The sequence below is a fragment of the Onychostoma macrolepis genome, chromosome 09 (assembly GCF_012432095.1).
Source record: "Onychostoma macrolepis isolate SWU-2019 chromosome 09, ASM1243209v1, whole genome shotgun sequence".
Lineage (NCBI taxonomy): Eukaryota > Metazoa > Chordata > Actinopteri > Cypriniformes > Cyprinidae > Onychostoma > Onychostoma macrolepis.
In genome coordinates, this window is record NC_081163.1 from 36,498,185 (window position 1) to 36,512,932 (window position 14,748).

Here is a 14,748-nt window from a genome sequence, read left to right on the forward strand (position 1 = left end):
TAATCTCCAGGGGCATAAAGATGATCATCCTACAAAAATGGTGTTACAGAATTGTTGGGAACAGAATGAAAGGTGTAGAACAAGCTTTGGGTGGAGTAGTAAAATATATGCAGAAGAAATACAAGTAAATAACATCAAGATGAGCCCAACAGTTATGAACCACGGATGTATGTAACACCTCAAGTAGATTTGCATCTGTTAGAAATAAAAAAAAATCAGAAAGCCGCTGAATTGACATCTGTATTTTCAATATATACCAGAATTCATTACCCTCGGCATATACAAGTGTATACAGATGGATCAAAAGATCCAAATAACTGGGGCTGCTTTTTTTTTTTTGCAGTCTTAAAGAGTTTGATATCTTTTAAATCAAGTCACCAATATATTCTATTTAGTATCCTACAAATACATTCAAGAATTGTTCTAAATGGTACATCGGTCAGTTTTATACGGGTCCCAGCACACATAGGAATAAGTGGAAATGAAGAAGTGGATAAATTAGCAAAGCAAGCATTACAGAGAGAAACAATAGAGATACAAGTAAGTAAATCAGAGATTAAGGTTTTAATCTGGAATAAAGTTAATAAAGAATGGCAGGTTAAGTGGAACAATGGGGAAAAGGGTAGATTCCTTTATAGTTTAATAAATAAAGTAAATCAAAGTATAAAGTGTATAGGAAAGTCAAGGAAAGAGGAGGTCCTCTTTAACAGAATATTATTATGGCACTCAAATTTAAAGCACTCTTAAAATAATGAGGAAACATCCAAATGGATTATGAGAACACTGTAATGTTGAAGAAACAATACCTCATGTTTTTATTGAATGTAGGAAGTATGAACAAGAATTAAGGAAAGATTTTAAGGTTTTAATAAAATGGTCAAGTGCAGTAAATAATAAAGCCTTCTATGATTTTATTAGAGAGATGGGTTTGATAAATAGAATATAAATCTCTGTTCCGCGCTCCGGAGCAGAAGGTGGCGGTAATGCACCTATTTACATTGGTTGCCAGCCAACATAGGAATATGGTTAAAAACCAAGAAGAAGAGTTTTAATTAGGGTTGGAGCTGAACTCTGCAGGGCTGCGACGCTCCACCCCTGATCTAAATGATCAATCCCCTGAGCAGATCTACCTTCCTGCAGAGTTCAGCTCCAACCCTGAACAAACACACCTGAACCGACCAATTAGGATCTGAAGGAGCACTTGATAATGACAGGCAGGTGTGTTTGATCAGGGCTGGAGCTGAACTCCAGAGTCTAGACATGTTTGTATGCTATTCTTGCATTTTTGAAGTAAAAAGCTGGTCTGTCTCTGAAGTATTGTGCATACATACGCCTATACGCTCCCATTTAAATCATGAAATATGCGTATATGAGAACATTTTTCCTTGTTTCGTCATACCCGATTAATGATCGAAAACTGTGGTTAATATGTTTTAAAACATTTATGATGAATTGGTCATTAATAAATCACAACAACCCTGTGCTACAGCGAAAGTTATTTTACACAACTAATCGAAGCTTCCAGTTTGCGAACGCGGACTGTGAAAAAGGCCTATAAATGAACCTAAAGAGTTGAGAGTGAAAATACTTGTGTGACAGTAAATTGGATCCGTGCAGCTCTTAAAGTGACAGTGGGCTAATATTCCTGCTGCCGACTGGGATGTTAATATTAATCAAACAACAAAAGACAAAGACAAGCTGGTCTCTAAGATGTAGATGTCATTTATTTACAGAAAATATATATTTGATATATATCACTATCTTTAAATAAATCTTTCATATAAAGTATTAGTCATATGGCCCACTAATAATCGTGCTAAATAATCGTGATTACAATATTGACAAAAAATAATCGTGACTATGATTTTTGTCATAATTGAGCAGCCCTAATTTATGTTAAATACTGTTTGTAATTCCTACACACACATCATAACTGTACCACATGGGAGAAAGTACAACCCAATATGAATAAATAAAAAAATTCAATAAACTATACAATTAAACTTTCAACAATTACACATGCAGAAAGCACATATTTTGTGCTCAAAACGAGCCTAAGATGCAAAATAGTAAACCTAGTTAGGGATATTAAAGATCCATTTTCATAAGCACAAACAACGTAGTTTAAAAGGTTTGTGAAAATAAAAATATTAAATTCGATTAGAAAACGTTAAAGATATTAGTTAAATACAGTTTAATTTATTATGCTATATTATGAAATGTCATGATTCTCTTAGAAAAGTATTTTGATCTGGTTTACTATTTTTCATAGTGTGATTTTTGGTGAATTGTATTAAAACCAGTTGTTAGAAAAAAAAAATTACTTACAAAAAATGTATTGTCCCCATCTTCTAATTTACATAATAATAAGAATTAGATTTCAGTGATTGTTTTGACCAATGAACTAGGAAATGTTCCCGGTTTCCTTTTCAGAAATATGGTCATCCTATTACTGAATGTCTTTTATTATTTTACCTGTACTGTGAATATATTTCACCTGTAATGTTTTTCTGAGCTTAGTTCAGCGGATCCGATTCTCGTGCAGTACGTACTGCGCGCGGCGCGGCGCGGGGCGGGGCCAGTGCGCGGTGACGTCAGAAAGGTCGTGGGTGAGAGGTGATCGGGACACATCTTGTTGTCTTTGTAAGAGTGGAGCTCGATCACGCAGCCGTGTCTTCCCTCTTCCCCGAATCCTCTCAAAACTCCCTCCCGAACCTCCCGGACCTCCCCCTCTCACCCTCCGGACCCTCGGACCCTCTCCCCTCCCGCAGCGCGCGTCAGGTGAGGCTTTACCGCGGCTCACGCGCTCAGGAGCGCGAGGGGCCTGCAGGCCGCGGGCTAGCGCTAGCGCTCGTGCTAATCAGCCTCCGCGCTTCTCCTGCGATATTAGTGGATATTTCATCTTTAAGCACGGCAGTGCGTCGTTTAAACCGTCAAACAAACGGCGTGAACACAGCCCAAACCTGTTTGTTTCGTTAAAAGCGCAGTCCGCCGTTACGACGCGCTGTTACGCAGCTAGTAAACACACGAGCTAAAGCAGCTTTACCAGCGATTCACGAGCCGATGTTATATTTACATATAAAATCCGCTGATTTAAAACCATTTTCATTTGAGTTGAAGGAATTAGCTTCATATTTATACGAGTGGCGTACTGGTTAAAATGAATATTTATAGTAAATATTACTGCTTATGAAAATGTGACCTGCAAAACAGCGCCAATGAATGGCATGTTTACACTCAGTCAACGATTGCGTGAGTTTTTATTCAGATTCACTCAACCCGTGGTGTTCTCTGAAGGACAGTGTGTTTCTCCTGCTGTAGTGTTATTCAGTGACCGTGTTTGTGTGCTGTTGACAGGTTGACCATCCGTGACCAAAGATCCAGAGCTCGACCCATTGATCATCATGGACTCTGGTGTGATTGAAGGAGGACTCAACGTCACCCTCACCATCAGACTGCTCATGCATGGCAAAGAAGTGGGCAGCATCATCGGAAAGGTGGGTTAGAAACAGTGCAAGCATTTTGTTACTGTCCATAAGTACTTGAAGGATAAGGTAACCCAAAAATGATAATTCTGTCATTAATGACTCACCCTCAAGTCGTTCCAAACCCGTAAGACCTTCGCTCATCTTCAGAACACAATTTAGATGTTTGATGAAATCCGAGAGCTTTCTGACCCTCCTTAAACAGCAATGCAACTACCACATTCAAGGCCTAGAAAGGTAGTAAGGACATCGTTAAAACAGTCCGTGTGATATCAGTCGTTTAACCTTAATTTTATGAAGCTACCGGAATACTTTTTATGCAGAAAGAAAACAAAAATGACTTTAACGATTGTATCTTTTACTTGACTACATTCCATTGTGTAATATTGTACTCTTTACCCCACTGTTACATAAATATTTTGTTACCCCTGGTTTTGAACTGAAGACATCGCCTCTGAGACGCAAGAACAGGTTGAGTTTTCCAACAATACTGTTGAGTTCATTTACCGTTTAGTATTGATTATCGTAAATGAAAATGTTATTTGTGAAGTAGGCCTAAATGTGACCCTGCATCACAAAACCAGTCATAAGGGTCAATTTTGTGAAACTGAGATTCATATATCAGCTGAAAGGTGTTTTAAGGTCAAATAATGCAGCTGTATTTGTATCCATGTATTTAGCTACACAAATTTAGATTTTCTCCATGTATATTCTCAGTCACATTAGTGCTGAAGTTTGATGTTTTGATAGTGTGTAGTAAGTTTTAGTAATAAAAAACACATTTGCTTATCTGCAGATCAATACATGTTAAATGTCTGCAGTAATTATTTTTTTAGTGCTGACTAATGAATAGTATGACTAGTGCTGGCTAGAACAGATTAACATGGTTCATCCATCAGTGCTTTAATACACAAGCGCATTAAAAATTAAATGCTTTTGTTAAAGTAAAATTGAAAATGAGAACTAATATTTTGTCTGGGTATCTGTAGCTAATTTTACTCGTACCTGATTTGTGGTATTCGTCCATCACTGATAATAAAAATTGTGTGGATGAATCTTGACGTGTCAGAAATGGAAACCATGCAACCAATGTAGATCTTGGAGCCGTTCAGACTCGGAGGACGAGGTGCGAGCGAAGGGGTGGTCGGGCGTCTCCAGGCAGATGGAACAGTCTTTCTTCTCGCTTTCGAGGTGTTTCTACTCTAAAGACTCTTGAAAGACGTCTGATGGCTCATTTTTTTATGTTTAGCTTTTGAGACTGCAGGCATTGGCTTCCGTTTGTGCTGCTGTTTGAGGAATTATCTTCATTGTACAGCACTTTCGTCAGCGCTCTGTTGTTTTTAATGTGCTTTATAAATAAACTGATAAGCTGATGTAGTGTTAGAGCCGGTTACAGCAAGAAGTCTGATTGACGCAGTCGAGATGCTTTTTATCATCTCAGTTAGGACACAATGAAATGTGAGAGCCAGTGCATTTTATGTAATTGAATAGGAAAGCATGGATTTGTAGCGATAGTGTTTGTTTTAGTCTAAATACAAAAGCTTGTTTTATACTGATGCAGTAAATTGCAGCACTCAGAGTCACCACTGAGGAAGATGTTTGTTTCTTTAAATATTTAATGTTTTAATGGACTGTCAAAATAGTCTTTGTTGCAGATATGACACTAGGAGATCACCAACAACAATTAAGAGTTAAAAGTGAAGTATATTACATTAATATCGCTTACACCTGTTAGAGGGGAATGGAATATTATTCCACTTTATTGGGGAAACGTTATGAAGTTTGCTTAATAACAACCGTCCCTGCATCAGTGTCCTCAGGAATACAGTGGCTTAAAGCAATAGTTCACCCAGAAATTAAAATTGTCATTTACTGAAGTCGTTCCAAACCTGAATCAGTTTTTCTTTCTTTTAAACACAACTATATTTTGAAGAATGTTGGTAACCCAACGGTTGCTGGTAGCCATTGACTAACATAGCATCCCCCCCCCATGCTATGGAAGTCATTGAGGACCAGCAACGGTTTTCAACAAAATACTATGTAGTTGCCTAAAAGGCATCTTTCAGGCTTTTCTTGTGAACTTGCCGCCTCTCGTGTGCTTTCATATGAGAAGTGCGCTCATCTTGTGTTATAACAGCAATCGCACGTCCTACAGCAGTAATTCCTGCTTGTGATGATGAGTGAACAGATCCTGCATCTATCAGACTGTCACTAAATTTTACAAATAAAATCAGGAAAATCGGCAACAGCTCGTATCATATTTTTCTATGTGTTTGAATTTGTTTTTGTCATGGTTTATTGTTGATACGTTGAAAAGGTTTTTAATCACTCAATTTAGTGTTAGAATTTTAGGGAAAATGTATTTTTTGACATTTTTAGATGTATGTATGCATGTATCCAAATATAAAGTTTATTTTTATTTTTTTCTTGGAAATACATCTGAAAAAAAGTGGTTGTCTTATATTCAGGGTCTAGTCTTTGACATGTCAATAATACATCCACAACAATAGGTGGCTCCAAGTACGTGAAAAACGAGAAAATACGTAATGTACTGTGTGTTGTAATAATGTTAGAAGATCGCGAGTGAAAACAAAAGCTTACAGCGGCACGAGTCGTGACTGTCATGTTAGCCTGATGGGAACAAACTAACTCTGTAAGTGACTTTAAGATGCAAGACCGTAGCCAGATTTGAAGACTACAACAAGATTTCACTTCTACTGATAATGAAATTGTGGCAGGCTACTATGTGATGGATGGCCTAATTCAGATGGGCTACCTGTTATATTTATGGTGTATGAAGTGTGTATTTTTAAATGTGATTGTTGGTACATTTGACCAGTATTTACCATACATTCAAAGCAAAAATGAAAATAGGAAAAATAGGTTTTCGAAAAGCCTTTTCCAAAAGGTACATCTTGAAAAAGGAGGGTCACCTTATATTCGGGTCAATACGGTATATTATGTTTTTCTTATATATTATATTATGTATATTATGTCCTTCATATTTAGTTGAATTAATCTTTTGTGTAAATCGGTCATTAATTGTTCTTTATTTTTCAATTTTATTTTAATGTTTTAATTTAAAAATAATACATTTGGAAATTTAGAATCAAACTGCCTTACATTATTTTATTGGCACAGTGAAAATTACCCATAGCACCACCTAGTGGCCAACCAGATCTAATACGGGTATAACTGGTTTTATGTGAATGCACCCATAATGTTACATGCATTTACTTATATACATGTGTCTTTGTATCTTGCAGAAAGGTGAATCGGTGAAGAAGATGCGAGAGGAGGTGAGGTCTCAAGCGTGTCTCTAGCTGTGGTTGTGATGTTTTTCTTCATGTGTGTTAGTGATAGTCTTTCGAGCCTCTCTAAAGCAGCCCGTTGTTCTCTGTGCAGAGTGGTGCTCGGATCAACATTTCTGAAGGGAACTGCCCCGAACGCATCATCACCCTCGCAGGCCCCACCACCGCCATCTTCAAAGCCTTCTCCATGATCATCGAGAAACTAGAAGAGGTACGAACAGCTTTCACTAACTTGGCAACTCTCTTTACTCCTCTGATGTACGTGAGTCATTCACTGTGAGATCAGGAACATGTAGTACAGTGAATGGAGTCTGATTTCATATCTCGAGGAAAAAGAAATATAAACATAAGCGCTTGCAATGCTGAGCATAGTTCCTGGGGTGACGGTTCAGGGTTCCTGCGGCTCTTTAAGAAGCCTTAATGTCTTAAGACCTCTCCAGAGTATTACAAATTGTCCATTTTAATGTAATATTAACACACTTACCCAAATACAAAAAAAAAAAAAAATTAGTTATTGTAAAAATTGGAAATGGATTCCATGTTTGTTTATTGTAAATACAAATTCTCATCTGTGTTAGGAGTACAGCATGTACAGTCAAACCAGACACATTATCAGTTTATTCACTGTAGTTTAGAAAATGGTAATAAAATATGACAAGAACTCAGAGTTAAACTGTCAGAACAAATTCATCTTGATAATGTCAGATAACTTTGATAGAAAGGTATGTAATAAATTTAACAGCTGACAGCTATTCAACCGAATTCAAGAACACAATTAGATAAAACCACTTTAGCTCAACCAATGACCAAGCAGTGCTTCATTCTGTTCAGTCTGTGGAGTGAAAAGGTCGATTAGCAATAAAGAAAAAACACTTAAGCAAAACATGCTCAGGTCAAAGTGTCTGGATAATTTTTGTCCCCATTTTTATCAGTTTTACTGGTAGTTCACTGTATGAAGAATTTTTGGGTATAATATGTCACAGTTTACTTCATTTTGCTATCCTCGCTTACATAAATGAACTACAGTGTCCTGCACCCACTAGTAAAAAAAAAACATTCAAATTATATCTGGTGTCTGAATAATTTTTAGTTTGACTGCGTGATATTGTGTGGTTTATTTCTAATGTTAATTTGTTTGCTCTAAGTTATTTTTAAGAGTGGTATTTGATTTGTAAAAGAAAGTGAGCAGCTGTGTTGTCAGTGTGGTAAGGTGTGAATGTTCATGTGCACCAGGACATCAGCAGCTCCATGTCCAACAGCACGGCCACCTCGAAGCCCCCGGTCACGCTGCGGATCGTGGTGCCGGCCAGCCAGTGCGGCTCGCTCATCGGCAAGGGCGGCTGCAAGATCAAAGAGATCAGGGAGGTGAGCGAGATCACTCTGTGTTTCACTGAAACACGCAACGCAGGGAATGAAGGGCTTTGTTGGTTGGTGGAGATGACTGTTAATCTCTGTTTCTGTCTGTAGTCGACAGGAGCTCAGGTACAGGTGGCTGGAGACATGCTGCCTAACTCTACTGAGAGAGCCATTACTATCGCTGGGACCCCGCTGTCCATCATAGAGTGTGTCAAACAGATCTGTGTGGTCATGCTGGAGGTAAAACTTCACCTTTTCACTCTTGACTCTGGCTGCTTTGACTTTTTCTGCTGTCCAATGATGAGTAGTACACCCAAAACAGAGTTACTATGAGTCCTTAAATGGCCTTTTTTTTGAACGTGTAATGTTAAATCAATCACTTAGTGTACTGCGAGTTCATGCTCACCTGCATACATGTTTGACTGCCACGCCCACATCTCAACATCCAATCATTAACGATACGTAGAAGCAAGACCTGCCCTCTTTTTGTTCATTTGTTACATTCAGATTTACATTATTGTGTTTCCTCTGGTGCTGAGAACCTTCACAAACATCCTCAGCTGCTCGCTAATGATACGGAGTGCACTAACGTCCCTGTGACGCTCGAGTATGAGGAGCTGAACTGGTTCATAGAGCTAAAAACAATGTTGCTTACTGAAGCTAAATCAGTTAGACCCATCATCCCTCTGCTCTCGTTTCAGTCGCCTCCCAAAGGTGTGACCATCCCTTACCGACCCAAACCCTCAGGATCGCCTGTCATTTTTGCAGGAGGACAGGTGAGTGTGTTAATGCCACCTGTAGCTGTTGTGTGTGTGTGAATGGTCTGTTTCTCATGTGAAACGTGTGTTTTGCAGGCATATGCGGTGCAGGGACAACATGCCATTCCTCAGCCTGATGTAAGAGACTTGTTTTCTCAATTCTCTGCAATACAGAAGGGTCTGAACCCATTACGAGTTTACAAATATAGTGTTTTGACTTAAGTATCTTGATGTGCTGTTTTCTGTCTCCGCAGCTCACTAAACTCCATCAGTTGGCAATGCAGCAGAGTCCGTTTCCTCTGGCCCCCAGCAGCCAAGGCTTCACTGGTAAATCCCGTCTCAGACACTCTTGCTCTGCGTCTGATCTTTTTTCGGTGTCTGATGGAGTTGATTGTGTTTCTCTGTTCTGCAGCTGGTATGGACGCTTCTGCACAGACAGGCTCTCATGAACTGACCATTCCAAATGATGTGAGTTTGCTGACCTCGCCAAGCTTTAATTTGTGGCTCGCATGGCAGTTAATACAATATGATCATGCAGTCAATACAGGTGTTTCATAAAAGCATTAAAAACAAGCGGTGCTATAACATAACTCATTAAACTCACACCGTGTCTACACTGGACGCAAGCATTAGGGCTGTCACTGTTGATTATATTGGTAATCGAGTAATCTTCACGTGGAAAAACTTACTTCATATGAGTGTCATACATGTTAGGCTGTAACACAACCGTAATATACTGTAACAGAAATAAATTGGATAATATTCGTGACTGTTTAATATGCATTGACTAGTCATAGTATTGAGCAGCAAATCAGCATATTAGACACTGAAGACTTCTTCACAATGTTTCTGTTTTTTCCTGACAGTTGATTGGCTGCATCATCGGCCGCCAAGGTGCCAAGATCAACGAGATTCGTCAGATGTCAGGGGCACAGATCAAGATCGCCAATCCAGTGGAGGGCTCGACCGACCGACAGGTCACCATCACCGGCTCACCGGCCAGCATCAGTCTGGCGGAGTACCTAATCAACGCACGGTAACCAACCTGCTCTGTGTGCTGCATTGTAGGCTTCTAGTCCACATTTCCATTTGCTAGTTTTTATCTCAGCTGACTTGAAACCATTTGCGCTCACGTGTAAAGACACCCGTCTTCTCTTGCGATTTCAGACTGTCATCTGAGGCAACAGGAATGGCCGCGAACTGATGCTCTCCGCCACCCCACCGCCCCTTTTCTCCTCCTCCATCACATTTACGCTCTCTAAGTGCAAAAGGAAACCAAGTATTTTCAACCTAACTTTTCCTTTCACCCACCCCAAGCTATGCTTCATGGATATACACAAGTATTTTATTTATTTATTTCATGAAAATGTTTTTAAAATCCCTTTTGCGTACAGTTTTTAATGTCTTTTTTCTTTGCATATTTTGTCAGTTAACATTACCGTATGGAAGTGACAGCGGAGAAAGTGGAAAAATCTGAAAACGCATAAATGTTTTTGTTATCTCAGATTTTTCTTATAAAAACAGAAAAAATAAAAAAGAGAGCAACTACAAATGATAGATTGACCGCTTTCCCTGTATCCAACATTTATTTATTTTAATTTAACTCTAGGAAGTTACAGATTTTAAAATCCTAGAAATGAGCTTTAGAGAATAAGCTCCGTTTTCTGCATCAGATCGATTTGAATCTGTGAGGTGTTTCAGGTGACTTTTTTTTTTATTTTATTTTTTTTTTGGACGTTTGAATATTTGTCATTCCTCAATATGTCTTTTTTTTTTTTTTTTTTTTCTTTATCCTGAAGTTGGAGATTTTGTTAAAGGGAGGGATGGGAGTTGCTGCAGTTTCTGCATAAATGACATTACTGGTATAATAATGAGTTGAAAATATTTCTTTTAGAGAGAATATTTTTTTTAACCCTGTGGTGTAGAGCCCAGACTGGAGGATTCCCAATTGACATTTATATGATGATGCGACTGAGTTACTGATCAATTACATGACTAGAAGGAACTTTCTAGAATTAACACTAGTTTCCTCTCTACTCTGCTTGAGTAATAGTTATGTTTTCTATTTTATTATTTTTTTTTTTTCTATTTTATTTGTTTTCTTGCAGGAGGAAGGAAAACCTAAAACCTTTTTGTGCACGTTTTCAGAATATTGTAGATTTGGAGTGCAGCTGGAATGAAGAATTAAACATGCAAAATTAAAACATGAAATGCTGAAACTATGGCATGGTATTGTGTGATTTTTTTTTTAAATGTATACCCTGCTTTACTATTGTCAAGTTAATGCAATGGAAGAAGTGAAATTTGTGACCATGGACCACAAAACCAGTCATAAGGGTCAGTTTTTTGAGATTGAGATTTATACATCACCCGAAAGCTGAATAAATAAGCTTTCCATTGATTTATGGTTTGTTAGGATAAGACAATATTTGAAAATCTGGAATCTGAGGGTGCAAAAAAAATATTGTATAAAATCACCTTTAAAGTTGTCCAAATTAAGTCCTTAGCAATGCATATTACTAATCAAAAATTAAGTGTTGATATTTATGGTAAGAAATTAATATATGTATATAATATAAATATAACTATTATATGGGTCATTCTACAGGATTGGTCCTAAGTCAGAGTTGGAAACATCTTGGGGGAAAAAAATGTCTTGTATGCAAATTTTATAATATCCAAGGTAAAATGTCTAGTGTTGTGTATGTGTGTATGTGTGTGTATATATATATATATAATTTTTTTGCCATTTTATTTTTTTCTGAGGTAAGTCAATTAAATTTTTAGCAATATTTCAAGTGTAATTCATGAAATTTGTATTTTGAATCCAATTTTTCTTTGTAAAAGGCAAAAAGTTGATCATACTTATTGCAAAGTTAAGGATTCATTAGTTTCAGTATCCATTGAACCAAAAACATCTTAATGATTCAGTATACTTTATGTTTGACAGAACAACCCATGTTTCGGTAGTGACTGCACCTTTTCGGTAGTGACAGTAATGCTTTGGTAGCGACCAGATCACATTACAGAATTTTAACGTGCACGCTAAAATAGAAAAGATTTGCTTAACTGTACTAAAATTTTACTTATTTCCCCCAAATATGAGGATTATTTGTTCCCTTTTGTCACTACCGAAACAATGACGACATGTTCCGGTAGTGACAATTTTAAAAACTTTTGAGCCTAGCTCAAAGATGCTAATCAGTACGTGGCTAGCTAGCACAGTTCTGAACAGTGGTACGCATATAAAAACTAAATGTTACGGAAGAACTCCCAAAAAAGTTTGCTTAATTGCAGAAAAAAAAGGTGTTTGGTAGTGACGTTCCTTAAATTTACACAGATTTTTCAGACTTTTGAACACATTACCTCAATTATGGGGCCTATCTACTCTCCATGTAGCTATGAGAGAGCGCATAAATATGTCCTAACCATAAATGTAGGGGTGTAGTTAAAATCAGTCTCAGCCAATGGACATACACTGTTTCGGTCGTGACATGAAAAATGTGGAACACCTTTTTTGGTAACGCTTCATAATAATGTTCAGTTGTAAGTCATTTATAAGTAATTCATTAATGAGTAAGTAATATACTGACAATTTACAAATCTCTCGGAAGTTATCTTAAAAAAATAGCATATCATGAAATAATCAAACAGATCCTTAGTAAATGGTTAATAAGTTACTAGTTAATATATTATTAATCACTTATTCATTTAAATGTCAACATTCTACTAATAAACATAAACAAATAAAACTGTAAATTACCGGTTGTCGGGGGGGCCCCTCTCACGTTGGGCCCTTGGAATCGTCCTAACGTTACCCCCCTTACGGCGCCCCTGTCTGTATCTCTTTGAAAATATTAGGTTAATCAAAGATAAACATAATATAACAATGTGAATTGTACTTTTTAATTAAATTGTAAAAGAAAAGGAATCGCTGTCTGAACATTAATATAAATATTTATCTTGATTATCTCTAGTCATTAACAATAACACACCACATAGAAAGTGCACAATGAGTATAGCACTGCCAGCCATAGTGATCCTACTGAATGGTTCTCAGTAGCACACATGTTTTGCTGGGAAAACCACAATTATTAGCTGACTATCTCTTCAGCAAACTGCCACAAATGAAACACAGTAAGCCACAGACACTCAACACACAATCATCCTTATTAAAAGTTGTAAAACTAATGTATCTTTTTGAAGATGGGATTTATTACATTTAAACGGAGAGCTGGGTTAGTTTGGTCCGGAGGGGTGCTGGGATGATGGTGTTGAAAGCCAAACTGAAGTCCACAAACAGGATCCTCACATAAGTTCCTGATTTATCCAGATGTTGTAGGATAAAGTGCAGTCCCATGTTGACTGCATCATCTATGGATCTGTTTGCTCTGTAAGCAAACTGCAGAATCAAAAACACTCCAATCAGTGCAGTCAAAACAGGCTTGTAATTCCTGCTCTGCTTCTTTGGTCCTCCTCTTTCCATTCCTTACTACAGGCTTACCAGATTTAATTTTCTGCCTGTAGGTGGTCAGAGAGTCCTAAAGCTGCTATGGCGATGTCTGCATCATGATTCACTCTGAACAGCTGGAAGCGTGTTACATGCTGTCCAGAATTGGCTTCATTCAGCCGGGTTTCCATGAAACAGCAACAGAGTTTACAAAGTCCTTATTTGTTTGGAAAAGAGAAGAAGTTTGTCTGTTTTGTTGGTGAGCAAGCAGAGATTCAAGATAATTATACGATTATTATCAATTATCAAACGGTGCAGTTGTCTCTCTGCTTCATTACATGACTCTTCACTAGGTGGGAAAATCATTGCTGCTTTAATTTTGGTAAACTATCGTTATATGTCGTTGGTATATTATCATTAAGTGGTGTTAAATAATATATGACTTGAATAAAACCAGTTAATTTTCATTTAATTTCATTAAAATTCATTTTTACAGCTGTAAAAAGGTTTAATGATTTGACAACGTTTTGTCAAATAAACTTAGATGACCTAATGCTGTTCAGAAATTTGGTTTCCTTTGTTGACTAAACCAGTCTCTTTATTTTGTAAAAATGTTAAATCTATCTTAAAGCAACCAGGTTAACTATTCTATTAACAACATTAAAGATGATTTCACGAAAAAAGGGAAAAAGTTGTGATAAATTATGAATGTTAATTATATATATATATATATGTGTATATATGTTGTGTGTAAAGCTATTTTCACACTGCTGAAGGTGTTGAATAGTAGGCTTAGACAGATCTGAGGCTGCAAACACAGCTGCATCATGAGCACTTCCAGGAGTACCAACATAAATGTTGCATATCATGCACCTGTCATCAACAAGGGCCTGGAGAACAATAAATGTATTGTTAATTAATGTAATCACGGCAGCCTTCTGTCGGGGGGAAGAATAGGGATGTGCGTGCCATCCAGTGCACCATAAACCTGTGGCACAAGTTGCACCAAGGAATTACGGTATGCAATTTTATTGGCCTCCGCTACAGTAGGCAGTCTGATACAACGCCACATTAATATTTCTTTAATAATTGTGCACACAGTCATATACACATCAATGAACTATTACTAATACTAACCCCGAACTGATTACTAATCCTGCAAGTTTCTCCCACTACTCTGTACTTGGCGCAGGTTACCGTCTACCATATCAAAACTTATACAGCAATTTGCAAAATGTGTGCATTCAGGCAGTCAAGACTATTTTGTCCTACATCCTCTGGAGAAGGGATGCAGCCAAATTTGCAAAGACTGAGCAAAAGCCTCAGCTTCCGTCTGTCTTTGAGACATCTCCTTCCATCTGAGTTGTAACTTGTAACTCAATTGCCAT

At 37.5% G+C, this 14,748-nt stretch overlaps 1 protein-coding gene across 1 annotated transcript; it reads left to right on the forward strand.

The window, feature by feature from the left end:
* Nucleotides 1-2,624: 2,624 nt before the first annotated feature.
* Nucleotides 2,625-11,132, forward strand: pcbp2 (poly(rC) binding protein 2). The gene is made up of 12 exons (XM_058787937.1): nucleotides 2,625-2,781; nucleotides 3,358-3,497; nucleotides 6,752-6,784; nucleotides 6,891-7,007; nucleotides 8,030-8,161; nucleotides 8,264-8,392; nucleotides 8,854-8,928; nucleotides 9,007-9,048; nucleotides 9,165-9,237; nucleotides 9,323-9,378; nucleotides 9,777-9,946; nucleotides 10,078-11,132. The coding sequence occupies exons 2-12, from the start codon at nucleotides 3,405-3,407 to the stop codon at nucleotides 10,112-10,114; spliced, it is 957 nt and encodes a 318-aa protein (XP_058643920.1). The 5' UTR covers nucleotides 2,625-2,781; nucleotides 3,358-3,404; the 3' UTR covers nucleotides 10,115-11,132.
* Nucleotides 11,133-14,748: the final 3,616 nt, after the last annotated feature.

Coding starts and splice junctions, on each gene's coding strand:
- pcbp2 (XM_058787937.1), top strand. CDS start 3,405: ATGGACTCTGGTGTGATTGAAGGAGGACTCAACGTCACCCTCACCATC. Junction 8,929..9,006: donor TCATTTTTGCAGGAGGACAG/GTGAGTGTGTTA, acceptor TGTGTTTTGCAG/GCATATGCGGTGCAGGGACA. Junction 9,049..9,164: donor ATGCCATTCCTCAGCCTGAT/GTAAGAGACTTG, acceptor CTGTCTCCGCAG/CTCACTAAACTCCATCAGTT.